Source organism: Catharus ustulatus, chromosome 9 (assembly GCF_009819885.2).
Source record: "Catharus ustulatus isolate bCatUst1 chromosome 9, bCatUst1.pri.v2, whole genome shotgun sequence".
Lineage (NCBI taxonomy): Eukaryota > Metazoa > Chordata > Aves > Passeriformes > Turdidae > Catharus > Catharus ustulatus.
This window is the reverse complement of record NC_046229.1, coordinates 7,062,483-7,088,613: the sequence shown is the minus strand read 5'-3', so window position 1 is coordinate 7,088,613 and position 26,131 is coordinate 7,062,483. Positions and strand designations below refer to the sequence as shown.

At 38.3% G+C, this 26,131-nt stretch overlaps 1 protein-coding gene across 1 annotated transcript in view; it reads right to left on the bottom strand.

Moving 5' to 3' along the window:
* Nucleotides 1-697: 697 nt before the first annotated feature.
* FAF1 (Fas associated factor 1) overlaps nt 698-26,131 on the bottom strand; it is a 152,078-nt gene continuing 126,644 nt past the window's right edge. Inside the window, exons 16-19 of the mRNA XM_033067908.1 lie at nt 19,303-19,383; nt 18,902-18,979; nt 15,760-15,975; nt 698-3,238 (exon numbers count right to left, since the gene is read on the bottom strand). Coding sequence (XP_032923799.1) covers nt 3,155-3,238; nt 15,760-15,975; nt 18,902-18,979; nt 19,303-19,383 — 459 coding nt within the window. The 3' untranslated portion in view covers nt 698-3,154. The remainder of the gene's footprint in view (nt 3,239-15,759; nt 15,976-18,901; nt 18,980-19,302; nt 19,384-26,131) is intronic.

The following is a 26,131-nucleotide window of genomic DNA, read 5'->3' as shown; positions in this document are numbered from 1 at the left end:
ATTTGATTATTCCCCACATATGGAAGAGTGAAATCATGTAACTGTTTAGTAGAAATATTGCTGCAATGAAAATTTATTTTAAGTTTCTAATGTCACTGAGTAGGTGCAGTTATGAAAGCCAAAGTCCTCTTCTGCTACATTAAAAAAATCAGACAACCCCCCCCAACACAGCTCCATAGAAACATCCTCAGCACTCCCCCTGAGCTGCAGGGTGCATGTGCAGAGGGTGCAGAGCAAACACCTGCTCTGCATGGTCTCTAATAATGATTTCAAACACCACTGTCAATAGGCAGGAAGTTCCTCCCAAAGCCAGAGTGTGCCCACCTTCACCCCATGAGTAACGAGCGATGCATCGCACGGATTCCTTTCAGCAACAGTAATTCCTTCAGACTTAAAACTAATGCATTAATCACCTTAATGGTAATCCATGAATGTGAAGAACCTGAAGATAAAAAGGCAGAATCAGGGATGTGCTCCATCCACAGCAATGGTGTTACAGTTCTAGGCTAATACTGAATTACAAAATTTGAATGACTAGAGGATTATCCATGCCAGCAGAGCATGTGAAGTGAATACCAGAGAGCAGAAAATGATGGCATAGAATATTAATATTTCTACACAGGGATTGTCTTATGTTGATGGTGTGATTCAGAAAGGTGACTCGACATGGTTGTTTCTTGAAATCAGGCCCAAAGTATTTAAGGACCAAAATCATTAACATTTTATTTAAAGAGCGATACACTTGTTTACGTCGTGGCAGAATGATCCCTGTATACTGATCTCAAAATCTTTATATCAGAGGGCAATAATGCCACCACTTTGAACACTTCCAGTTAATTATCACTAGAACATTTTGATGACAGTGTATTTTGCAATATGAAGAAAATGAGGGAAAAAAATAATAGAGTTTAGAAAAAAAAAAAGGCCAAACAACCCTGGGAGCACTGACTTCAACAAGTTCAACAAATATTCAAGCCACATTTAATAACTTTATAAAACTAGTATCAAAGTAAAGAATATATAGTCAAAATACAGAAATCAAGTTGAGTGAGAGAAAACAGCCTGATGAGATCAAACAGAAGTTAAACAGAACAGATTAATATAAACAAGTTAGCTGAAAGGTCGCTTTGCTCCGTGAAGCACTATTTCAGCAACTCCTTTCCTCAACAGCCAGCTTAGAAGGAAAAAAAAAAAAGATATGCATCACTTTAAAATCCTGCTGTATGCTTTACTGTGATTGTTTGTAGAAACAGCATCACCCCAGTTTGCAACCCATGGTAATTTCTTATTTAATAAACACAGTGGAATTTTTTTTTGTACGAAACCCAAAGTTCAGAATGAAGCATCTGCATTCAGCTTTCCATTACACATACATTTATCATTCAATTGGCTAGGAATTCTTTTATTTGTGAACTGCAAATTATTAGGATTTGCTTACACTTCTAAACTTCTTGTTTGTGATAGATACTTCACTTCTAAAAGTGTCTGGTGTAGCACTCACTAATTACAGAATTATAAAAGGTAGAATAAGGCTTTGCCCGCTCAGAAATTCGCATTTTTGGTAAAAGTAACAATATATCAGCATCACTAACATCTTAATAATAGGCATACATTTAATTTCATATCACCATCCTTCCAAAGAAAAAAAGAAAGACTAAAAGATGTGTGCAACCGGTTTTAGCTTAGTACAGAACTTTCAAATCAGAACTCATTCAGCTACAATAAACACTATGAATTACGTATAAACATAGATGGAAAAAAATGTGCCAGGCTTTAAATGAAAAAAAAATTAGTTTAGCAGATGATGATCCTGTAGTGCTATTGTGCACTAACCTGCAAGTCCAGAGATAAAACAAAAAACATAAAGGGGAAAAAAAGGGGGTAAAAAAAAAAAAAAAAAAAAAAAAGAAAAAACCCCAAACAAACCAGTTTTGATGCAGGTTTGGCATCAACTGCACATTATGGTCTTAGCCTCAGTATGCTCATTCTATGGCTGAGAAATTTAAAGTACCAGATTTTTCCATGTCAGGTAACAGGTAGCTGGTGCATACATTTCAGACAAGAGAACTACGATTTCTTTAATTTGAGATGGGCTCAATAATGTATTGTTAAAATGTCCAAAGTGTGCAACAATAAGGCAGATTTCTTATTACACCACCCCTTAAAATACCCATTGTTTGATGAACCAAACAAGGTGCTTTAATCCAGCAGAGTAATAGGAGACAAGCAAGTGCCAGGATGAAGAAAAACTGCTAAAATGGGAACTGCCCTTTCTTTCACAAGGAGAAATAAAGAACTTTTGTATCTGGTATTTGAAAGGTTTTAAACAGCTGATATTCAATATCAGCTGATTCCTGAAGTGTTGGCAGGATACCAGGTTTCTGGTACCAGCCATGTCTAATGTTATTTAAATATTCACATCATGCAATAAGCAGTTTCACACTGCAATGTAATGGAAAATACATCCTAAACTGAATTGGAACTGAGACCCAAAGCAGAACCAGTAAATAAATATCTCGCATATATGTCAAACTATATTCTCCAAACAAAACCTTACATCTTATCAAAGAAGTCAGAAAGTACTAACAAAAATTATATGCTTTCTACTATAATACTGTTAAATTTCCATGGCTGAGAATGTCCCATTAATTTTTTCTGCCTTTTTAAATTAGTTGACAAAGTAGAAATTCAAACACAGAAATAAAATGCATATATATGAGAGCACTGGCTCAGTGAGATATCAAATATACAGCATTCTAGTGTCAAAAGTACAGGCAGAAATGTCCAAGATTTCTTGGTGAAAAAGGGGCATTTGAGGAGTAAAAATTCTACTTAACAATCACTCACATTTTAACAGTGCATTAATTATAACAAAAGCTGGATGATAAGTGAGCAACAGAATCATAATGTTCAGTGTTCATAGCAGAACTTTATCCTCTGCTCATTTAAATGAGGTTGGAAACATATACTCATGTATGTGAAACTTTAAGTAGCTATGTTTGTTTTTTCAATTTTTCAGGATTCTTGCAAGAGGCAAACTTGTGACATGGAATTGAGCTGGATGTCAGTACAAGGTGGTGCTCAGAGAAGTCTTCCTCTCGATGCTGTGCCTCTGGCTTATCAAAGGATGATTAGTCCTACAATCTTGTTTGAGCTATTCTTTTGCCTCTAGGAAAAGGGTTTCTTGAGGATACAGTTTTACCTCCAGTAATGACTTATTTGGATCCAGCTGGGTCACCTGCAAACACATGAACACAAAGATGTGTAAGTAGACTTGTGAATTCTTCACAGTGCAGACTCCCCTGGGAAGATTTTTGAGTCCCTCCATCAGTGATAACTGAAGTAGTGAGTATTATTTATCAGGATGCAGATTAGAAATGGTATTGTATTTTCTTTGTTGTTATAAATATTATTTTTAATAACAATGAACAGAATAATAAAAAATCAGAATCCCTGATATTAATTCCAAAAGATCTGGTTCTCTGCCATAAACTAATGCATGAATCTATTTTTGTCAAAATTAAGAACTTTTGGAAGGTTTATTAGAACTAGAGTAAGAAGAAAAATAAAACTCCACTCCTAGATAATCATCCCAAAATTTCAGTCAAACTGATCGTGCAAGCAGCATAGCCAATCCAACAGGATGTCTCCATTGAAAAGGGAAACTTGATTTCCCTACTGCCTTTCTGCTCCAAGGCACGTGGTGGAACACCCAGCTTTCACTCCAATGTTTTCCAGACACCTCAGTCATCCCAGGCTGGGAGAAAACTGTTTAACTGTGTGGTTATTGCACAATATATTTACTTATATAGATAAATTAATGGCAAGTGTCCCAGTGTCCTTCTGACATTCAACTTTACAAGCCAATGCTGAGACATCCTTCAGAATACTGCAAAGCTCAATGTAAAAAGATGGATGATTTTCTGAAATATTTCACTTCCATTTTGAAACTTACTTTCCCTGTAATTCTGTTTTTGTTTATTTTGCTGTGTGAGCACACCAGTAACCAGAATAGATTATTAGACTAATAATATATTAGTATTATGCTATAGGTATAAATGCAGATGCATGCCAATAAACATTTTTTCCAAACTTAAATTTGTTTCATCTATGATCACAGAATGCCACTGCTTACTAAAAATGGTTTTTGAAAACATTCAGGCTTTAACACATGAAATGTTATGAATTAATAAGAAATGTTCATGTAATTTTCTTAAAAGCTTAATTTACTAATCCTGTTAAGAGAAATAGTATTGCTTCCCATTCTGTTCCCACAACTGAATCAGGCAAACTTGAAATATATTTGCATTTGTATTGTCTTATTGAATAATTAGGGAAAAAATATTATCTAAACAAACATTCAAGGCTTATCACTTCCTAAGACCATTGAAATCAGCGTAATTTCATCTGATTGCAACAGACTTTTTTTAAATTACATAACTAAAAATCCATACCAAACCCAAAACCCAAACAGATGCATTACTTTTATTCCCAAAGCAGGAACGTATTTTCTTAAACTTAATGTCCTGTGGTGAGCTACTGCTAAATGTCTGAAGAGAAAAATAATTTACAAAAACCAGACTCAATTTTAGACTCCTATTATCTACAGTCCAATTATGCATTCCTGCACAGATGCTGCTTGAATTATTGAAAGGTTATTATCTATGAAAGCAAACCTGTTAGGTAAAAAACAGCCAAAGTAGTGCATTTAAGTTTGTGATTACAGAAGTATGCTAATTAAGTATCTTGTAGCATTTTTTAATGTTTTGGTATTCTGCTACAGTCTGTTACTGAACAGGGAGTGAGGTAAAGAGGGGTCTGTGCAATTCACAGCTTCTGAGGCATCAGGCACCCAGAGAAGCAATTTTCCTTCTTTTCAGTAAAGCCCATATAATTTAGACATCTCTATTTTCAAATCCTGCAACTTTTTTTTTTTTTTCTCCAAGAAAAGGCAGGAACATCTCTTTTGCACTTGGAAAAAAAACCTCAGAAGTATGTGTAGGCACTGAACACAACCTTGCAGGCTGTAACCATATGGAAACGCGTTATTCACTTGAGCGTAACTCGAGATACACGTCCTGGTCTAAGGTTTGCAAACTTCAAGTGCCTTAAATAACAACAACACATGATGCTCCTTCCTCAGTGAGAAGGGTCCTAGGAGCCTTCTGGAGTACCTGCAGCACAAGGACTGTGCAGCTTTTCACCATAATTTCAGTGTGCAGCTTAATTCACTGAGGGACAGCAGAGTTTGCAAATGTTTACACCATTACCCAATTAACTAACAATATGGCTCCTACATCTGTCAACAAACAAAGCTGTTGTTGCTTTGTTTTAGCTCCTTGGCATTTTCTGTTCATATGGGTCGCCATTGTACTTAATTATCACACCACAACCCTTCTGCAGCTTCTACTTTGTTATTTGTGGCTTGTAAATATGTTGTTTACTACAAAGAATAGAAGCCTTATTAGTGAACACACCACCTAACAAAAGAAATGGTTTCTCTTGTAAATATATGAAGTGTAAGACCTAAGATGAATTCTAACTTATGGTATTTTAAAACAGAATTAGAAACTAAAGAATGATCTATAACAGAGATCAAAGGAAAGAGCTGCAGCCTGCAAAGGTGTGTTCAGTGTAGTGTTCCACTGAATCTCATTCACTCCTATTTATGTGCATTATTTCATAGTGAAAAGTATAGAATGCCTTTAGATGTGTATCTGAGTGCCTTGTTTCATTACCATGAGTATAAACTCTGGAGCCCACTTCAGAGCTGACACCCTTTGGCTCCTCCCCTCCTTCTTTCTGGTTTGAAATCTTTGATTTAGGAATTCTTTGTGCAGTTTCTCAGAAAAAGAGAAGCTGACAGAAAACCCTACACCTGTCTTTTCCTGACAAAGGACCTGCAGGAAGAAGAGCTCCACTACCTTCTCCCTCACTGCCATTGCATGATGCTCTTTCCAAAACTGCCCTGCACATGATATAAGCCACACTGTCCCAAAGCCCTACACCTCTGTTAGTTGAAGATTTATTCTATGTTATTAGCAACTACACAGAAAATCATTGAATACACTTATATATTGAATCTGATTTCACCTGTTCCACCTGTGTGGTGGAATGAACACTTTCTTGATTAAGGTTGCAAGATTTACCTTCAGCATTAGTTAAGGCCTTAACAAATGCTAAAGGCACATTTTTATCTGTATCTTCAAGTCCAACAATACCTGACTTTCTACCAGTTATAAGCACACACCTCTAGGAGTCACCTCATGCATCACACTGTGAAACCAGCTGAATGTATTTTTCAAATCTTTTGTGGGTTTGCTAATGCCTAATACTTTATATTATAATGGAACATGAACTAAAACCCCTTGAAAAGAGACTGCAAAGCTTATCCAGGGAGGAGGGTGGCAGAGGAGGGACTCAATGTCCAGAAGCAGAGAGTGTAACACAAGTGACAGCAAAATTACTGACATTCAAGCTCACAGAAGCCTGTACAATACCATGCAGGTGCATTCAGGGCTGTCCCAAAGCCCCAAACACAGAGTGCCCCAGGAGATTTTATCTTCAGGCAAATACTTTCTGTGCAAACCTTTAACACCCCCCTCCTTTCAGGGAAGACTCCTTTGAGGAAAATTGAGGTGCTACAGGACTTTATTTCTGCCAGTGTTAGATCTTGCCACTGAGCTGCTTTCACTGAAATAGGTTTAAGCTGATAAACAAAAATTTTATTCCAACTATGGATTCAGTTTTATGGGACCTTAGGTTTTGGTGCACTGGAGCTTCCTCTTTTTAAAGACCTCTGTTACACAACCAATGTTGGTTTGGTACCAGGGAGGTTATCATTTAAATAAGTATTTGTTTAAGTGAATTCTGTGCTGATTATTCCAACTAAGGACTAGCTAGTTGGAAGTACTTCTGTGCCACTTAGAAGTTCAAATTATTTATGACTCTGCAAGCCACAAGGAAGTGATGTTAACTTTTATACTCCTCCTGTAAGAATGTAGTAGCTGCTTACACTTCATTCTCAGTAAATTAATTGGGTTTTTAGATAAACCAAAAATGAAAACTAATGCTAGTTTAAACAACATTTAAATACATTTCTATAGCAAAGCCTTTTTCCAGAATAACATTTGAATTATTTCTGTCTCCACCTTTGCTGACCTATCTGCTCTATTACACATTCACATCCTGAGCAGCTGTACTTTTACCACTTACAAGGTGTGGTTCCTTACCCTCCCTAACTCTGTGGGGAAAAGATAAATACAAAAAAAAATGGCTTAATGCCCAGGAAGGTAATTTAAAAATAAAGAATCAAATACACAATTATTATGACACTTACACAAGCAGTAAATATCACACCCTTCACCTTTCTCTCCACCCTAGGACAAGGATCTGATTCCTGAGTAGCACAGCCTCTACACCACTTACACACGCATGAATACATTTAATGAATCTAACGGACAAAGAGCTCTTTTACTCTCTTTCCTAATCCTCCTAAAGTATAAATGCAATAGAAATTACTTAAAGGCACACCTGGTAAAGTACCAGATCTGTTTAAAAAACTATATTTTCAGAGTGACACACAAACAAATACAGTGAATCCTTTCTACCTATTGAAATATCTCTGGGTTACAAAGATGATACGCTCAACTTGAGCAACAAACAAAAGTAGAGTTACTTTATAGAAATATATGCAATTAGATTGGGCTTAGTTGAATAAACTTGGACATAATTTACATTTGAATTGAAGAAAGCCGTCACAAACAAGGAAAAATATGTCATAGTAAAAGACTTGTAGCCTCAATCCAAATACAAAGCTTTAATCCAATACATCACACTGACTCTCTTATTTCTCTGAAGAGGTTTTCTCAAAACATATTTTAGATTAGGCATATTTAAAAATTCATTTACTAAGCAAACTAGCAGTTGTTGATAAAACAGAAAATTGTGATGCTGTATCCTCTACTTGGAGCATGCTTCCCATTTTTCCCCTGGAAAACCGTGCAGTGCTCTGAGATGCAGCCGACCTTGAGAGGTCTAAGTTTTCATTGCCTTAACATAACTTATATTAAAAAAAAATTGCTGCATAGATTTTAACCAGTGAAGGCTGACTAACCTGTCTTGCACTATTTGACTTACTTGACAGTAAATTAAGACAGTAACTGCGTTCTCCCCTGTTTTCTAAAACACTAAACCTAATGACAGCGTGGTACAAATAACAAGGATAAGCCCAAACTCAGTGTTGCTATATTTGTATAGTGGCACTTGGACTACCTGGTGTTTTTAAAAAGTTCTAAATGAAAATCTGATTTTTCAGCTGGAATAAATACCTCCTATTTGCAAAACAAAGCTTAAAAACTCCACAAAAATGAATGGGTTTTTTTTGTCAAAGCTAAATAAAGCCCCAATGTTAACGATATTTTTAAAAATACCAGATTTTTACCCAAATCCTATAGCTTTTTAACAGTAAGTAATGAAAGAAATACATAAATGCAGTTTATCTATTTTCCAACAAAAGGCCTTAGGAAGGGCTGTATACACCTGGGTAGCTCTGTGCCTCTTTTTAGCCAAGGACCAGAAATTTTGTTTAGTGATCAGTATTTGCCCAAAACACAGCCAAAATACACTCAGTTACCAACATCACTGGACATTTGTTTTATATTTCTTTCAAAAGAACTAGTCTCACTTTAAAAATCACTACAAAAAGGCTGCATCTCCCTCTTGCCTTTCAAACAGCTCATTTTCAGTGACAACCAGTCTGCTCTTTCATTTTGCAGAAGTGCAAACACAAAAGTATTTAAATTAAGAAAAGCCTCTCTGAATAATGTGACTTTTATTGTTGTGGTGCTAATGGTGCTGAAGTATTACACAAGTTGCCTTGAGAGCAAGAAGGTGGAGTTGGAGTCAGTCAGAGGAGTCACATGCAGGTCCTGACCTGGACATCAATGGTCCCACAGTGGCAACAACTCCAAGACTGGAGGACTTCAGGCTTAGAGGAAGAGTTTCTCCTCAGATTTTCTGCTTTCCTCCCCTCCTTCTTTCCGGTTTGAAATCTTGATTGATTTAGGAATTCTTTGTGCAGTTTCTCAGAAAAGAGAAGCTGACAGAAAACCCTACACCTTGTCTTTTCCTGACAAAGGGACCTGCAGGAAGAAGAGCTCCACCACCTTCTCCCTCACTATTTACCTTCATTTTCCTTGTTGAGCAGAGAAAGTTGAAGGACTGGTATTTACAGATGAGAGCATTTCTATGTTAAGCATCCTTTCTGCTGTGCCAGGGAGCAGAACAGTCCATTACTTGTGGGCACTGCTGCCTGTGTGCTTGTAGTGAACTAACAATTATTCATGTACTTAATTATTATTAAATGTGCTATCTACACAGAAGAAATATGACACCCCCAGAAATACTACAGCTTTCACCTGGAGGTCGATGAAGAGCTGTAAGGAAGCAAACAGCCACATCCTCTGGAAGTTTGAAAACATACAAACACATTTAGTGCTCCAAATGAACTGTAAGAACTTTGCTTTGCATACATCCCAGAGGGGAATGGATGGGAACACAAGCACTCACAGAACGACCCAGGACTGGACTCATGTGCATTTAATTATAATTGCATGAAAAAACAATCCAAAAGGATTTTTATCACTAGTTCAAAGGATTAAGATGTTCAGCTATCACAATGATATGTACAGTATAACATTGTGATTGGTAGATAGGTAAATGGAATAAAGAGAATGTCTAGGACTGCTTTGGTGATTTAGTCTGATGCATTACTTATGCAATTACCAAAACAGCAGGAGATCATTAAATTTTCTGGTAACCAGACACAGCAGTCTTAGTATCATACTAGTACAAAGGCTCTCTATTGGTATTTTATCATTTCATTTTCTTCCTACACGGGTCAAAAAAAGTCCACAAAATGGATGTTGAACAGGAATTCTGGAGGAAAAGTACAGAATATCTTAGCCCCAGTTTATGCTGGGTAATGTCATATGCAAGAGCAAAGCTCTACAGCTTAACTAAGGCATCTTCCTGCGAACAATAACGCGCCTCCCCTGAAATAAATGTTTTGTAAAATGGGGGCAGTGCTGAATAAAAGAGCACTTTGGGTGCAAGGGATGTGCACTGAAGGGCTGTTGGGTGGAATATATTAATCCCATGGTTGGCATTAGTCACTGGGCTAACTAATGAGGATGATTCACGGAGACCTCGCGCTCGCATTGAGCATTCAGCGCTGGGTGAATGCTTGTTCACTCCTGTGAACCCTGAGTAAAAGAGCTCATCTGAAATGCACACCTATTTTCCTGAAACTGGTTTAAACAGTCCCTGTATTCAAATAGAGTTGCTGTGAGAGAATCAAAACTATATTGATCTACAGAATGCAATTCTACTTCTTTTCTTACATCTGTGAGATGAGATCTCCTTTCAGTGACTTGATACACGAAGGGCTTTAATCCTTCGCTTTGGATCAGTGACTTATGCAAAGACTCTGGGTCTGAAAAATAACACATCAAGCCTGTCTTTCTTGGAAGAAAACATTGTGAAAAATCCTTCTGTAATTTTTACAGAATTTTGCACCCCATATATGGAAATTGTATTTCCACAAAAGTAAACATCACGTTTCAAGATGCAAATATTAATGTTCTCTCAGGTGCTGTCACTGACTTCACCAGAGCAAGAATATTACCTACTCTCTTTTTTAGGTGCTGACCAAAAGACTGTGATACTGTTCTTTGTGAGCAACAAACTTGTTAAAAGCAGGAAAATCTGAGAGCTACAAATGCTTCAGTGTCCTTTTCTCTTGCACTTGAGGTTAATCTTTCCAATCCCTCCACTGTTACAAGTGATCAGGAAGAAGAGTCAGAAACCAGGCTTCAAAAGAGGCATGGGAATATGCCAGTCTGGAATGGCCAATTTGCTTAGGCAACTTCTCAGTGTCTTAACTAAACCAAACCTAACTGCTTGAATAAATAAAATAACAACAGATCTTGAAAGGAGAGGAAAGACAAGGGCAGGTAGTATTGACTTAAGGAAAGCTGTAAATGATAGGAGGAGGGACATCTACCTTTGTAGGTGGCTGTGGCCTTGTGTAAACTAGATCAGAGTAAGCACCAGTGAGCAGAAAAATTTAAATTATGTGAATTAAAAGAGATGACTACTACTTTGTGTAGTAGGAAAGATAAATATCAGCAACTGAAATGACTGGGGAAATTACAGGTATCACATGTAATTTTCAAAATTTTTGGAACCTATCAGAAAAATATTTCATTCATCTGAAATCCTCCTAAGCTAGAAAACAGATATTCAAGCTACTTTTCTCATTTACATGAAATTACTAACAGTACTATAGGGTGTAGCTGTGACACTGCACAAATCCTTTACCACAATAACATTTTTCTTCCATTTTTCTATCAAGATCATAATTAAGGGGAAGAATGTTAAAAGTCAAAGATGATCCTGGACATTCAACTCTTTCATGAACTATTTAGAGAGTTTAAACATGACCTAATGAGTTTAAAAGTAAGTTATCTGAAAGCAGTAGTTTGCATGGGGTGAAATTCAGAATAATCCTTACAAAGAACAGCGGCCAGAACTCATATACAAAATTGTCAAACTACCTGGCATAACAATATAAGGACCAACATCACCTTCCTGAGAATAGTAGAGGTACCTGCTTAGAGGACTCCATACCAAGTGCTGCAGCTAAACTTACTATTCTGTGGCATTATTTTCACCACTGTGAGCATCAAAGAGGATTAATCCAGCCAAAGCACAGGAATGAACAATCACATTTGGGTTTGGAGGAATATCTCACTCTATATTCCCATTTCCTCCCAAAACTATGAATTCCCTGGCCCTAAATTTACTGAAATCTTAATCATATCTGTTTTAAATTGACATGCAATTTGAGTTAAATTTCTTTTCTGCCCTTTCAAGGGAGATTTTTTGTTTCTGTTTATTTAAACTGCTGTTGAAATTGGTTAATTAAAAGGATTTAAAAAATCTTAATACTCTAAACAGAGCAAACTGGTTCTGAATTATTAAGCAACATTTTAGATGCATTTAAATAACCTTAAGTGACTTAACTGCCACCTGATCCTAAGCTGTGGCTCAGAAAAATAAAATGTGAAATACTGTAGAAGTCTTGGCTTACCAAGGCTTCCAGATACAGTAAATAAAGAGCTTAAGTCTCTAATACCATGTCTGCAGAAGGCATACTCTCAAATACATAACTAATGCTCCACCTCAATGAGAAATCAGCAGCAGAAATTATAGCTTGCAAATTCGATTTTTCATGAGAAATTAATAAATTCAGTCTTTCAAACATAGCTTTTAGAAGGAGGAATCATGCCTGGCCCTCCCTTTCTGAGAGACACCATAAACACTCACAAACATTAACCCTAGTGGGGAGGTGAAGCCCACTTTGGGTAAATTTCTGCACATTCCTCTTAAGAGTTTCAGCCAGACCTGGTCCACTTCAGCTTCTTGTCTAAGTGGGGTAAAATTCACTCTGTAAGATGTTAATAGTTTTAGGAAGACCTGTGCTCATCACCAGCACAGAAGTAAGTGAGGAACTGATGATCTGGAGGTCTCCAAGGCACTGGGAGAAGGAGGATCTTGCAGCTGGGAGGTCAAGAGCACTACCAAAGTCAGAGTTTGGGAAGGCTTTAAGAGAAAAGGACTCAAATACTGAACTAGTATGTTGACTGAGCACATTAATATACATAGAATAAGCTCTTTTTGTTATGGTTAAATGGGATTTCTGGAAGACAGGGAACTATTAACTCTGAAATCAGCACACATTTGCTCCCATGAAGCCTTTGCAGGTGTATTTCAGAATAATGCCAAGAAATAGAGCTTTTCACTCCCAAAGATGTGCTTGCCAACACTTCCAGGGTCAGAGGCAGGAGCTCCCTGCTGCCCCAAGCTCACACACTGGTGGTACAAGATGTGGTGCTGAGGTACTGAGAGAGGAGCTGGTTAACATCTAATTTCAGCATGGGTAGAAAGAACAACACAGTCAGTGACAAAGACCCAATAACAAGTCACTGCATGTGCTTAACTGCTTTGGAATGTCACTGCTGCTTTAAAATCTACAAGTAGTGTCTGGAAAAGGTTAATCTGTGTATTTACTCATGTGTAGAAGTTTGTATTTACAGTAGGGTTATGATACCAACTTCAAGTTAGCTAAGGATATCTGTGTAAGCAACTGGAACATAGGACTAATGAATTTTTATTTATGAAAGATGCAAAAATACTTCAACAACACTATCAGGACTGATGGCTTTGAACAGCAGTTAAAAATGCTCTAACAAGTTTATCACAAGAAAATGTTGATCTGGTTGAAGATAATCCCCTTGTTTTGATAAGGCAGAAACACTTTTGGGGGTGTGTATGTTATTGTCAAGCAGATTATGATAGAAAAAACTCCACAAACTAACTTTAGAAGACATGTTTTCATCTTACTGCAGCAAAACTCCAGCAAAGTAATTCTGATACTTTCAAACATATTTTTTTCAAAAATGTTATGTATAGTTCAAATACAGACATTTTAAATGCTCTTGTTTTTTGGAGCACAAGCATCCCAAGTGCTCTGTCCCTGTAGCACAGATTCCTGTTCATGTTTGTAACACACCACACAGCCAGAAGGGTCTTGATAACTCAGAGTGTATTTTTAAGAGACTACAGACCACAAAGCCCGAGGCAATGGTAAGTCAACTTTGACTGCACTTCTTCCAAACCATTCAACAGTGTCTTATCTTTGTTATTTTTTTAATCTGTCTATGGAGTTGCATGCTTCTAACTTTCCAAACCTGGGGAACATGACAGATGTCATTTACAGTTCTCAGTGGTTAGCAAACCCCTGGGGAATATTTTTGTCTGTTGTGGCTCTGGTGGTCACAATGGCAACGGGATTCATACATGGCTGAGTCAATCAGCATGAATCATTAATGTGACTCCTCATACATGGCATTATTAGGTTGGAATCATAGAAAAAAGATGACAGGGTCTTTGCTTCCCACACAACAGAGCAACAGCTCCAGACACTGCCATTAAATTCTCCTATCTTTGCCTCAGCCTTTTCTCCCTGCCAGTTTCCCAGATGTACTGACAATACCAGCCTCTTCTAATTCAGTGGTAATTTTTTTCCTCTCTGCTCTTTTTAGAACTTGTTCTTATGTGATTCACCTGATAAATATTGGAGTTTTTTTATAGATGACTAACATTCATAATGATGATGTGATCGAGTACAGAAACAGCCAGTGTAAAGTGAAAAACAAATGTAAAAAGTTAAGAGGGTATACTTGTAGTGTTTTTATATTAAATATGTATTGCATCAGAAATAAGTTACAGGTAGGGAGGCATGACTTGCAAAATATTTAAAATGCACAAACCCATTGTTTAGATTGCAAACACCGCTTTTCTTCTGTCAAGTACACTGAATCATCAGTAATCTTGGAAACACAGGTGACTTCTAGTCTTTGGTTCCTCTGGAAATGGTAGTGCATGCTTAAGGAGTACAGCTAATTAGTGATTAATGAGATTCCTTAAACTTTGCTTTTCAGTCTGACTGACTAGGATTTCCAATGCAGGACAGGGTGGAAGAACAACCGCAGGCACTGCAATCCTGCTCACAGTCGTGCCAAAATCAGGTCAGAAACCACATCCACTCACAAGGCTGTACGCTTGCTAGGGATGAGCTTCTTCTCATGATGATAAAGCAAGAGGCATCTGTTACAAACTACTGCAAACATGTCAGTCAGAGCCTCATTCCTAGTGAACTGCCCCCAGGGGTAGTGATGGGAAACAAAATGGAAAAGGAATCCAAATTACTGAACTCCTTTGGTGAAAGATGGCCTAACCAGCTGCCTGGAGATGCCTCCAGCAAACAAGACCCCAGCTGATCCAGAGCTGCCCCACTCCTCTGCAGTGCTCAGGCACAATGGCCAAAGAGCTGCTAAGCTTCACCCACCACTGCTTGGCTCTGTCCTATTGTCTCTGCAGTGCCATTCCCTTCACCTTTTATCCAGGGCTCCTGCATAGTTACTGAGCCTGGACCCACTGATTTTCACCTTTGCTGTAGCAATGACTAAACAAGAATTGAAAATTTATTTGTGCAGAAAATACAAAGGTGGATTTTCAAAGAAATTTAAGAGCCAGCACAAAAATTATCTGTTGATTTATCAACAGAATTTAATTGGCTATTGTAAGCAGTGAGCAGTATTGATTCTGAAAATCAGCCACAGCAGGTTCATCATACAATTTCAAGGTAGGAGATGTAATTATCTACTGCTTTTATGTAACAGGTGGATCAAATATTTATTAGGATGTACTTGATAGTTCATAACTGGGTAATAGCTAATTCTGAGCCTTGTTCATAATATAAAGTTGCATTCAAATGGCAAAACCAGAAAGATCAAAAGTACCAGTCCATAACAGACCTAAACCATGAGCTGATGGAGTCTCTTTCAAAACAGCATGTGAGCAAAGCTGGCTCAGCACATTTCAGTTTTCACTGAATATGGTCCACAACTTTTTCTGAAATGTATGATTTCTTACAATGTTACTGGAGGCAGGTTTCACAGCTCTGGATGTACCATCTGACAGCACTGGTCAGCCAGCCCCTGGCTTAGAGTTTGACAGCCCTTGAACATCCCCAGGAGCTCCTTTTACCTTCTACACCGTAACACCCCAGCCCATATAACCCCCAGGAGCAAGAAGCAGAGGAATTTATTCCTGAAAGGTACATTTACTCACATCTCTCCTCGGAAAGGTGCCCAGCAGCTTGTACTCCTCCCAAGGATATCCCTTGGAAGCTACAAAATCAAAGACAACCTGCAGCTTGCTGCTGGCCAGGAAACGCCGCTCAAAGAATTCTCCGCTGGGCGTCCGGATGCGGAGTTTGCTGACAGACTCAGTGCTCTCCTCCTTGGGCTCAGGGGGCAAGGACTGCTCCAGAGACAGCCTGATAGCCTGGGCAAGGAAAAACAACCATTTCAGGTGCCAGTGCCAGCAACAGAAGAAAAGGGCAGAAAGCTTTTCTTTTCATGTCTTCTAGAACTTCAAGATGTGTCGCAGCGCTCCAGAGCCTTTATATCTCAATGACAAAATAATTTTTATTCACTCCTTAATAATAGCCCACCAGACAACTAATTAAAATAAATCCTTCTTTATAACACATATTATTAGGTCTACAGTTAATGCACGATGGGATACGTAATTTAATCATTTGGCAGAAAGCCTTGGAAAAAAATTGAATGAGAGAATAATTGTCAAGTGGCCAACTGCTTCCTTAAAGGGTATAAATTAAAAGGCAGTAAAAGTATTTCTTTAAAAAGCACTTGTCAAATTGCCTTCCTCTTGCAATGGTAATTGACCATTTGCAATAGACTGGACCTTTAATGGCAGTTCAGAGTGAAAAGAAATACATGCAAGAAATTTACTATAAATAAACTGAAACACTGCTAAAAGATGCAATTAAAAATGCCATGAATGTACATTAGATACACAGAATACATATAAAAATAGGAGTGATTACAGAAGAAAACTGGGAGATGAGAAATGGGAAGATTTAAAGTTGGTAGTAGTAGCAGTAGTAATAGTAGTATTTGCAAGAAGATGGTTCCAAGTACAGGTGAACACATTTTCTGCAACAATCTGCATGAAATCAGCACTCAAATTGCAATGACACTACATGACAGTCATATGTGCACGACTGTCTTCCTGCTGACATTGTTGATGTCCAGATTTTAAGGGCAGGACCCAGGTCTGTGTTTTCTGTCCTCTGTCTCTGGGAGCTGCTACAGCACCAATCCTTTGATTAGGTTTTTATTCTTTTTTAATAAAATTAATGGCTAACATTAGACTTCTGAATGAGGTGGGCTTGATTTTCAAGGGTTTTCTTGTTATTCATGGGCATCATCAGCATCTGTCAAAAATTTAATCCCACTAAGAAGCAGCTCTGTGACAATATCACCTCACTTAAGGTAGCACTTACAGAGAAGTGTATGAATGGAAGAAGCAGCACAAACACACTGCCTGCCCCAAAATGTGCCTAAAAGACAATTTTTCAAACTGAAGAGGTAGTCAGGCAGGGATTTACCCATTTTCAAGGAACTTTCAGTATACACAATTGCTATTTGTGCCTTTGAAAACCTCCCCAAGGTCATTTAGCAACAGAAACTGATGGAGGGTGATTATATTGCAGAGAAAGCACTGGGCAGAAGCAAGATTATGAAGGCTTTTAAACAGTCTACTTCTTACACACACACCCCTGAGCAAATTATATCTCAATATAAATATTTATACATAGAACTTGAGTTCATTTTTGCTCATCTACTATGAGATTATATTTTAAATAGATTCTATTTTAATTTTCTCCCTCTCCATTCTCAACCACCTGCTTACTATCTTACTGTTTTGACATTTCCCCACACAGTATAACAACAGATGCTACATTATTTACTGAACCCAATCAATTATATTATAGAAAAATAAACAACAGTAGCTCATTAGAGCTCCTTCCTTTGTGCAAAGAGTGCGTTGCTCTTTGGAGAGTAACCACTCTCCAAAGCTTCAACATAGAATGGCAATTTACAGTGGATATTCTGTACCAGCCATCCAAGTCAGAAAACAATGACATGATGGATCACATTCAAAACTCTTGGACCTGAACAAGCAATTTCAGTTTGTTGATAAAAAGATATTCAGCATGTGAAGAGCTCAACAGTCAGATTTTAAAATACAAACTGAACATAAAGCCACTTCTGTAAGTAAACACTGTTGCAAAACAATTCAGTCCAAGTAATCTGTATACTTGAAAATGGGGAGTGTTAGTAAACATTATTGTTAAAATCCCTTTTGTTCTACTGAGCAAACAGATCCTATTATTTTCATTACTGCACTCTGCACTAAAACAGGGAAGCCCAGCTATATTTTGATAACATAGGCCAGTCTTGCAGCCTTTGAATAAGAAAACCATTTCCAAAAGGCCAAGGTATCTGAAAAGGTTCAGGAGCAGATATAATGAAGAAGAAATAATTATTGTTTCTATGCATGCAAAATAACTTAGAAAAGAAAAACCTATTTCTTGCTTGAGCCTGAGTAAGAGGTGATTATGAGCCTCTTCCTGCTACAGTGAATTCATGTTCAGCTGCTATTAACCTCACAGAATTTCCATCTCACAACTAGACCCTCAAAGAGGCTTCAGGAGCCATCTCTGAGAGGCACTGGGACCCTCAGCATTTACAAAATTGAGAGAATCTATAAAATAACAGTTTGAGGAACAGAACTCTGCACAGGAGAGGGTTTCTGTTTCCTTACAGAGACCTGGAGACATAAAGTACTTGTTTAAAAACAATTTTCATTCTAAGGAAGATTCTGTAGAACACTGTTCAGAAATTTTAAAAGTACCACAAATCCAAATTTCAAGGTAATGGATTTTATTTTCTTAATTTTTTTAAATAAGTGGATTATCTCCCAAATTAAATTTGGCAACTTTTTCATCAGATTTGGAGGCAGGTTTTGTGCTACTTCCTGGAAAAGATGAAAGAGTTCCATGTTTTTAAAAGGAGTGGCTGCAGAAAACAGGCTAGAGCCTCCCAAAGATTCCAGCATTTATGGAGCTCATTTCACAGATCTCCTGTGAGCAGATCCATCAAATATCTGGTTGTATTTGAGACTCAGATGATAAAACAGAAAAGCTGTTAAACAGTAGATGAAAATTATTTAGCTGCACTTTGTTTCACAGATATACAGTAAGAAATCAATAATAGTAAAAAAAATTGGTCACATAGAAAGAATGCTTTGAATTGAAGTTGCAGTGTGTGTTGAATGACAGTTTCAGTGCTCATAATCTTCATGAATTCAAAAAGTTATCAGCAAAGGTAAAACACCTCACCTCACGTTCTTCCTCCTGCTCTTTCCGGATTTGTTCCAAGCGAAACTGCTCTGCCATTTCTCTCTCTTGTGCTTCCCTCTAACAAACACAAAGGGCAATCCCACATAAATATGTGATAAATACAAATGCAAAGATATTTCTCAATGTTTCCATAGAAATTAATGTAAGAGACAGGATATTTATTAAACAATCTTTTCCTGCCATTCCTTCCCCGAATTCTATTATTAATGAAGCCAGGATGGGTTTAGCTACAAGATGGAGTCATGTCCAGTCCTAGTGACTTCATCTGGTGCCACTTTACAACAGTGAGTACTTTAGGGTCTCATGTTCAGAGCACAGCTGAAGGCATTCCCAAACTCCAAAGGGTTCCCATGCCATGGGGTCTCTCCCCCTGCGCTCACCTTGGCTCTGTCAGCCTCCAGTGAGATGCGGTATGCTTCGTCCTGCTCTCTTTTCACATTTTCTCTGGCTTCACGTTCATCCTAAAGATAAAAAAAATATATATTTTTTTAAAAATAAAAATCAAACAGTGGACCAGTATGATAAATACCTTTATGTTCACCAGCACTCTTTACTCCCAGTGACTTCAACATCACCCAATTACCGATAGGAGAAACACGTTCAGAGATGCCTCAAGGGTGAGGGTGGCTTTAGAAATTCTGATTACCTGAAGCTTTGATTCAGTTGCCAGATAAGGGAATGGTGTCCAAGCCCTGGCCTGAGGGCTGGATGAGGCATCCAGGTTCTGCACTGAGGGCCATGGCAGGCACAGAGACCTGGGAAGGAGCAGCCTCCAGGGAAGGGGTCACTGCAGGGGGTATGGGCTGGAGCTGGGGGGATTTCCCTCCTGCACCAAACAGCTTGGATGGTTTTGTAACAGGGAAATGTGGTTTAGATGCTGAGGCTGGATTTTCATTGGCTCTCCACTCAGACTGACAGTAGGTAATGGCTGGTCCTGACAGAAAAAGCCCAATCCCAGGTCCTTCCTGGGTCAAAAACCCCTGGGCAGGGTCCATCCAGGGTCACGACCATCAAACATCATCCAGAAGCCTCAATGCACAGTGCTGAATATTACACAAAGATGGGAAAGTAGCAGGTCCTGCTCTGAAGTATCTCAAACAGATGCAGGCAAGCAAGGAACAGAAGGTTACCATGCCAGCAAAAAGTATCTTATCAACAACCACAGCACAAAAAAAAAAAAGGTTTGCTGAAAACACACAAATGACAAAGCTAGGCATCATCCACACAGTGGAGGATCAAAGAGTGGATACCCCCAAAAGCTGGAATAACTGCACTGGGGTGATGTCAAATAAAGCAAAGTGTACAATCAATAGCTTCATACTCTGCCTCAGAAGCAGAGACAGTGGCTGCTTCCCTGTGCTTACTCATCTTACATCTCATAATCCCCCCAGAGCCCTGCAGAGGCTGCACTGGTCCCTACAAAAATCCATAGGATTTAGCTGGGAGACTGCTGGTGGGCTCAGCAGGGTCTCCCCTGCAGTTACCAGTAACACAGCACTTGCACTGGGGCAATCTATCCCTTCACAGAAATTAGTCCACTACCTACTGCTTCTTGAAGAATTATGTAATCTTCCCATTCAGCTGCAACATTTATTCTACATAAAACAATAATTTTGCTAAGTGATGCATTTTCTCCTCAAAACATCATTATTTGGCAAAAATTCATTTCTGAATGGGAGGAGCTCATGCTAACTGTAATTATCCCAACACACAAACATGCCAAGATGTTCCTCAAAAACCCTGGAACATCTCAGTGGTTGAATCTCTAAAGAAGAATGAAAACACAGGAGGTAAGGACAAACTGCAGGGAAAACTATACAACTTCCACTTGTAAAGCAGCAAAATCTTTTCAGAGGAAATTCTTCTTCCTTACAGAAACAGGACCCAAAGTTATTCTACAATCAGTGTGTCCTGAATTTCATTCCAAGATTTAGAAACCATCACTTTATTCAGCAGAGCCAAAAAACGAGTAGAAGGAATTATTTCAAAATGCAAAAAATGGACAATAACCATCAAATAAGCTTTCCCCTTCCTAACTATTCTTGATATTGATAAGTTTTAGGTACTCTGCTCATGGAACTTGAACCTGATAGCAAAAACTACCCTACATGAATTTTCCATTTTTGAGATGAGGGGGCATTGCAATAATTAAACAGCTCCCATTTTTATATTTTCCAAATATGAGGAAAGCTTGTTGAATACACAGAGTTTTCCCAAATTCTTCTCATAGATGGAACATAACAGTATAGAAAAAAAATTTATGCTATTTATATTGAGACTTTTCATAAACACACTGAAAATTTATTTTAGAATAGTGAGAACCAAAATAACCTTTCCAAATCAGCTCACTAAAGGAAGATGACTTCAGGTTATCTGCCAGAAGACAAGCCTTTCAAAATTATATATTAGAATTATTTCAGAGAGAACCTATTCAAATTTCATATTTTTTGACTCCATGTATCAGATCTAATTCCACACACTGAATTTCAAAGGTCACACAAGTCCAGTAATGCCTGAAAGAACTCTGAAAGATTAGATACAACTATTGCAACTACAGGCTCTTCTCCATCAAAGATTGTCAGCAATTAAAATAGAGTTACTGTAGATTATAAAAAAATAGAATTAAAAAAAAATACTGATGCTATACATTCTAACAACTAGAATCGAAACATGAATTCCAGACATAAAAAAAGTTAAAATTCTTTTTTCCCTATTCATTGCAGTTATCATCATCATAGAAGTGGATTATGAAAAAGATGTCAGGAATGTGAAGAATTACCATGCATGACTGCCTGGTCCTCATAGAAATATGTGAGCCACATCTAAAAGTAAATGACCATGCCACTGAGCCCTACATCTCATTGAAATAATACTGTTCTTACTGAAACAGACCTTAAAAACAAGCCTGGAATCCAGAGTTCTTTGGGTAAGCAGGAGATATAATCCCATGAAATACCTCTTTGTACAAACTTCTGTGTTAATATTTCTGTTTGCTAACACTGCTCACACTTAAGAGGAACCAGCTCCAGAGATGTTACAGCTGAACTGTGGTATTGTTCAGTTCAGAGTTACACCTTGGACAAATTTTAAACATCAGAAGAAGCAGTTCTCCCTTTTGTAATGCAGTTTCTTATTTTAGTCATCTCTTCCTCTAGAGAAGAATAAGGATACTTCAAGTTCACCAGTAAGCAACAAAAGAAAACTCACAGTAGTGACAGGAAAAGAGGAAGAAAATATCTTGCAGAGAATCTTCCACTGCACTAACAAAGAACATGTCAAGAAGAGTCATGCCACTAACAATTAATATAAAAAAAATTAATAAGTGCTATCCATCAATAAAATTTGAAGCAGCTGACAATTTTCCTGTTAGACCCTACATAAATTGCAGTAAGTATTGAATGAACATCACTAAATGTCTCCACAGTGCTTTTGCAATGAAGGCAGAACTGGCACCTTCCTTATTCAAGAAATCAAAATATAAACAGACATGGCTTATCCTGGATCTCTTCATCAGCAGCAGAGGTTATACAGCATTTGTGAATTCCCTACAGTGACTGAAGGCTGGTGTGAATGTAAACCATCCACATCCCAAGGGTTTGGGGCTTGAGACAAGGGGACAACACTCCTTTGCACCTAAAAAGGGGAGAAGTCTCAGATTTCTGCTTTCCTGTTTTGACAATGAGACAATGAGAGGACCTACATTCGGTGGAAGGTTGGAAATTTGAAAAAAAATGCTTTTATTCACAGAATATATTCTTCATTCTTTGCTATTCTGCTTTAGAGATGCAGTCAACCCAAAAATATCAAATACTTATGAGACAGCTACAACTGACCAGAGAAAACCTTCTCTTGAGTAATATCCAGTGTATCAATACTAAGAAAAACTGATTGATAAGATTAAGAAGAAATTTAGGATAACTGTCTCATATAATTATTTCCTAAACTATTTGTTGAAGTTAATCCTGAAATACCTGGTGACAGCATTTTCAGATGCAGGATGATGGACAAAGAGGGGTTCTTGACTGAATTTAGGACTGCAGATTCTACAAGTTAAAAATATTTGGCTTTTTGAATGGGATATTTTGCTGTAAAAGCCAGAATTGGCCCTTCTGGGCTTTTTCTTTTTCTATTTATTACTGTAATTTCTGAAGGTAGGATTTACTGATCTAACCCCAGGAATCAGCTTTGTAACTGATTTGTCTCAGGGAGCTGTGCTGTATTATTCCCCACTGCCCTTTGGGACAGAAAGAAAGAAAGAAAGAAAGGGAGAAAGGGAGAAAGAGAGAAAGAGAGAAAGAGAGAAAGAGAGAAAGAGAGAGAGAAAGAAAGAAAGAAAGAAAGAAAGAAAGAAAGAAAGAAAGAAAGAAAGAAAGAAAGAAAGAAAGAAAGAAAGAATATTTACAAAAGTTGAATGCCTATCTGAAAGACAGTTCATTTCACTGAACCACTCCTGAAATTAAAATCTGCAAATGCTTAAGGCTATTCATGGGAGTGTTAAAGAGAAACACCCCTTTGTCCAAACAAACCAGTGCAAGAAAGGCATTAATTTGACTCACTAAGATGACAGACTTGCACACTGTATAACTTAAACATACGTGATGGGGAATATATGGAAGGAAAAAGTGTACACAGAGTGTGTTGGGTGTATGGGAACAAGGAGGACAAAGCAAATGGATGAACCATGAGAGGAGGCAGGATGGGGCAAGGTGAGGGGCAGAACAGCACAGAACCACCACAGGATCCTGCCTGTCCACACTGAAGGCTGAAAGCTCAGTTCCAGACACTGATTTTTGGGAATTAACCCAAGTGACAAGAAGAAAACCAAACCCAAAACCTTCAATGAGTCCCACAGTGCCTTTCCATGGGAAAAGAGCCAGCCAGTCCTGATACATCTACCCAGTTGGGTTGAATATTCAGTGACTGGAGCCACCAATGTGTATGGCCTAAAACCCACAGGGAATAAAGATATTTTATCTCCCTCCTTTCTTCCCTCTGCCATTGCCTTGCACTTTGCCAAGCTCTAACCATGCTGTGAACTCCTGAAGGCAGAACCTGCACCCACCAGGGTGTGTGGGGCCAAGGGCTCAATGGGAAGCCCATCATTTGGGCTGCTATCATCTTACAAACACAAAATCAGAACATTTAATCAAATAAATTTTGATTACTGTAGTTCAATTAGTTCTAACTAGTAATAATTAGTAAATGTGCTAACTAGATTTTTGAGGGGTTAAATCCCAATCTTTGCTAGAGGACTGTCATCACCATAATGCTTTTGTGCTTTGGAATTTAATGAATTTCGTGTATTCTCATAATCCCTTGTTGTGCAAATACTACAGGCTATGATACACATGAAAGTGATAGATGGAACACAGATTATTCAAGGTATTCAGATGCCTGATTTCTACTGATTTACATGTGAGCTTCAGTCCCTAGCAGAGGTCTCATGCAGAGCTGATGGAAGCACTTCCCCTGCAGAAAAGGAAGAAAAGACAAGGTGATACCAGGCTTCTCACAGCACAGTTATGAAAATATCACTTGGCCCCTAAAGCCCCAAAGTGCTGTGGCAGGGAAAAGAGGAAAAAGAATTTATGCTGCTGTTTTGGAGTTTTGGTTTTCCTTCATATATTTTTTTTAAATCCCCATCCAGATATTAGTGAGGAATGACTTCTGTTTTCCTCAAGCTCTAGGAAAGAGATGTCACCCAAGAACAGAGGAAAGATGGTGACTTAATCCTACAGTTTTCTACAGTTTATCTTCAGTCAGAGTCTGTTCACAACAGTTTTTCCAGTTTAAAAATTCTTGTTTTTCCAGTTTAAAAATTCTTAAGTGCTTCTCTTTTACACTACAGATCAACGTGCTGGCAGACATCAGTTTAAAGCGAATGAAAGGTTTTAATTGGCATTTGTAAAAATAAGAAGGTCTCTGAAGCAACTGTGGGTATTACAATTCCACCTTGAAGTCTAATCCAAGAGCAGGAGTGCCAATGTTGCATAAGGACAAAAATAAACACGACCAGAGACCTACTGTTACTTAAATGTGGACAAGTTGGACCAGCTGTGTAACAGTCAGTGCTTCTACAGTAATAAATGTTGACAGCAAAAATAAAAAATGCATTACTGAGGCATCATCAAATGAGCCCTGTCATTACATGGAAACTCCGCCCTGTATAAGCTTGTCAAAAAGTGTTACTGTAATCCTTTGAGAAGCCTCCTCCTCAGGCAATGAAGAAAAAATGTTGAGGATGGGCCCAGAACAGGTGTGCTGTGCTGTAATGCCAGGATTTAATCACAGATCTCTTCACATTAATCTCACAAAGGAACTAACTCGGATCTATTCGGGCCCATCACGCCACACTGAGATGATTATTTAACTGTCCAATTAAAGCAAGCGAGCTCACAGGGTGTTTAAAAATGGACATTCCAGGGCGTAGAATATTTTACAACTATTATTTGTTTTCCTAAGCCCAGCAGCAGGCACTGGCACTTCAGAGGAACTGATACTCAAGAGGAACTGATACCACACGCTCTTTTCAAAGTCAGCACCCGAAAAATCTCAGGGCACACCTTGATTAACAGTGGCAGAGGCTGATTATCCACTCTGAAATACCCTCTCTTGCTAACAGGAAAAACTTCTTAATGGCATTTATTCCCTCTCTGCAAAACTCCCCAGCCCCACTGCCTGAGCAGAGCTGAGGTGTCAACTCCTGTAGTGGTGACCAGGGGAGCAAGCATGGTTAGAAAAAGAAAATATGTCCATGAGATGCATGAAATCATTAATGCAGCTGCAGAATAACTCTGCATATGCAGCATGAGGTTGGACTTCAGTCCCAGACCTGACTGCACTGGGAAAGGTGGGACTGTACCCTGGCCAAGTGGTTTCACTGGTGATGGTCACTGGACCCACAACTGAATTACCCATCGGCCATTTCTTATCAGCAGAGCCATGTGAGTACATCAGTGTGCTGCCAAGCCAGTTTTGCTATTTGTGGCTTGTTCTTACAGCAATCTTAGGAGTGAATTTATAAAAATAGACACAAGGACACCTAGACCATGCAGGTGCAATGGCACATCAACAGCATGGTCCAAAAGAGGCAGGAGGTTTCCAAAACGTCATCTGGTCAACACAGCAACAACTCATGATTGACCCAGAACCCTGGAGGGGCAGGGAAAAGAATGGGACAGCAGGTTGATCTCCCTTTAACAAAACTTG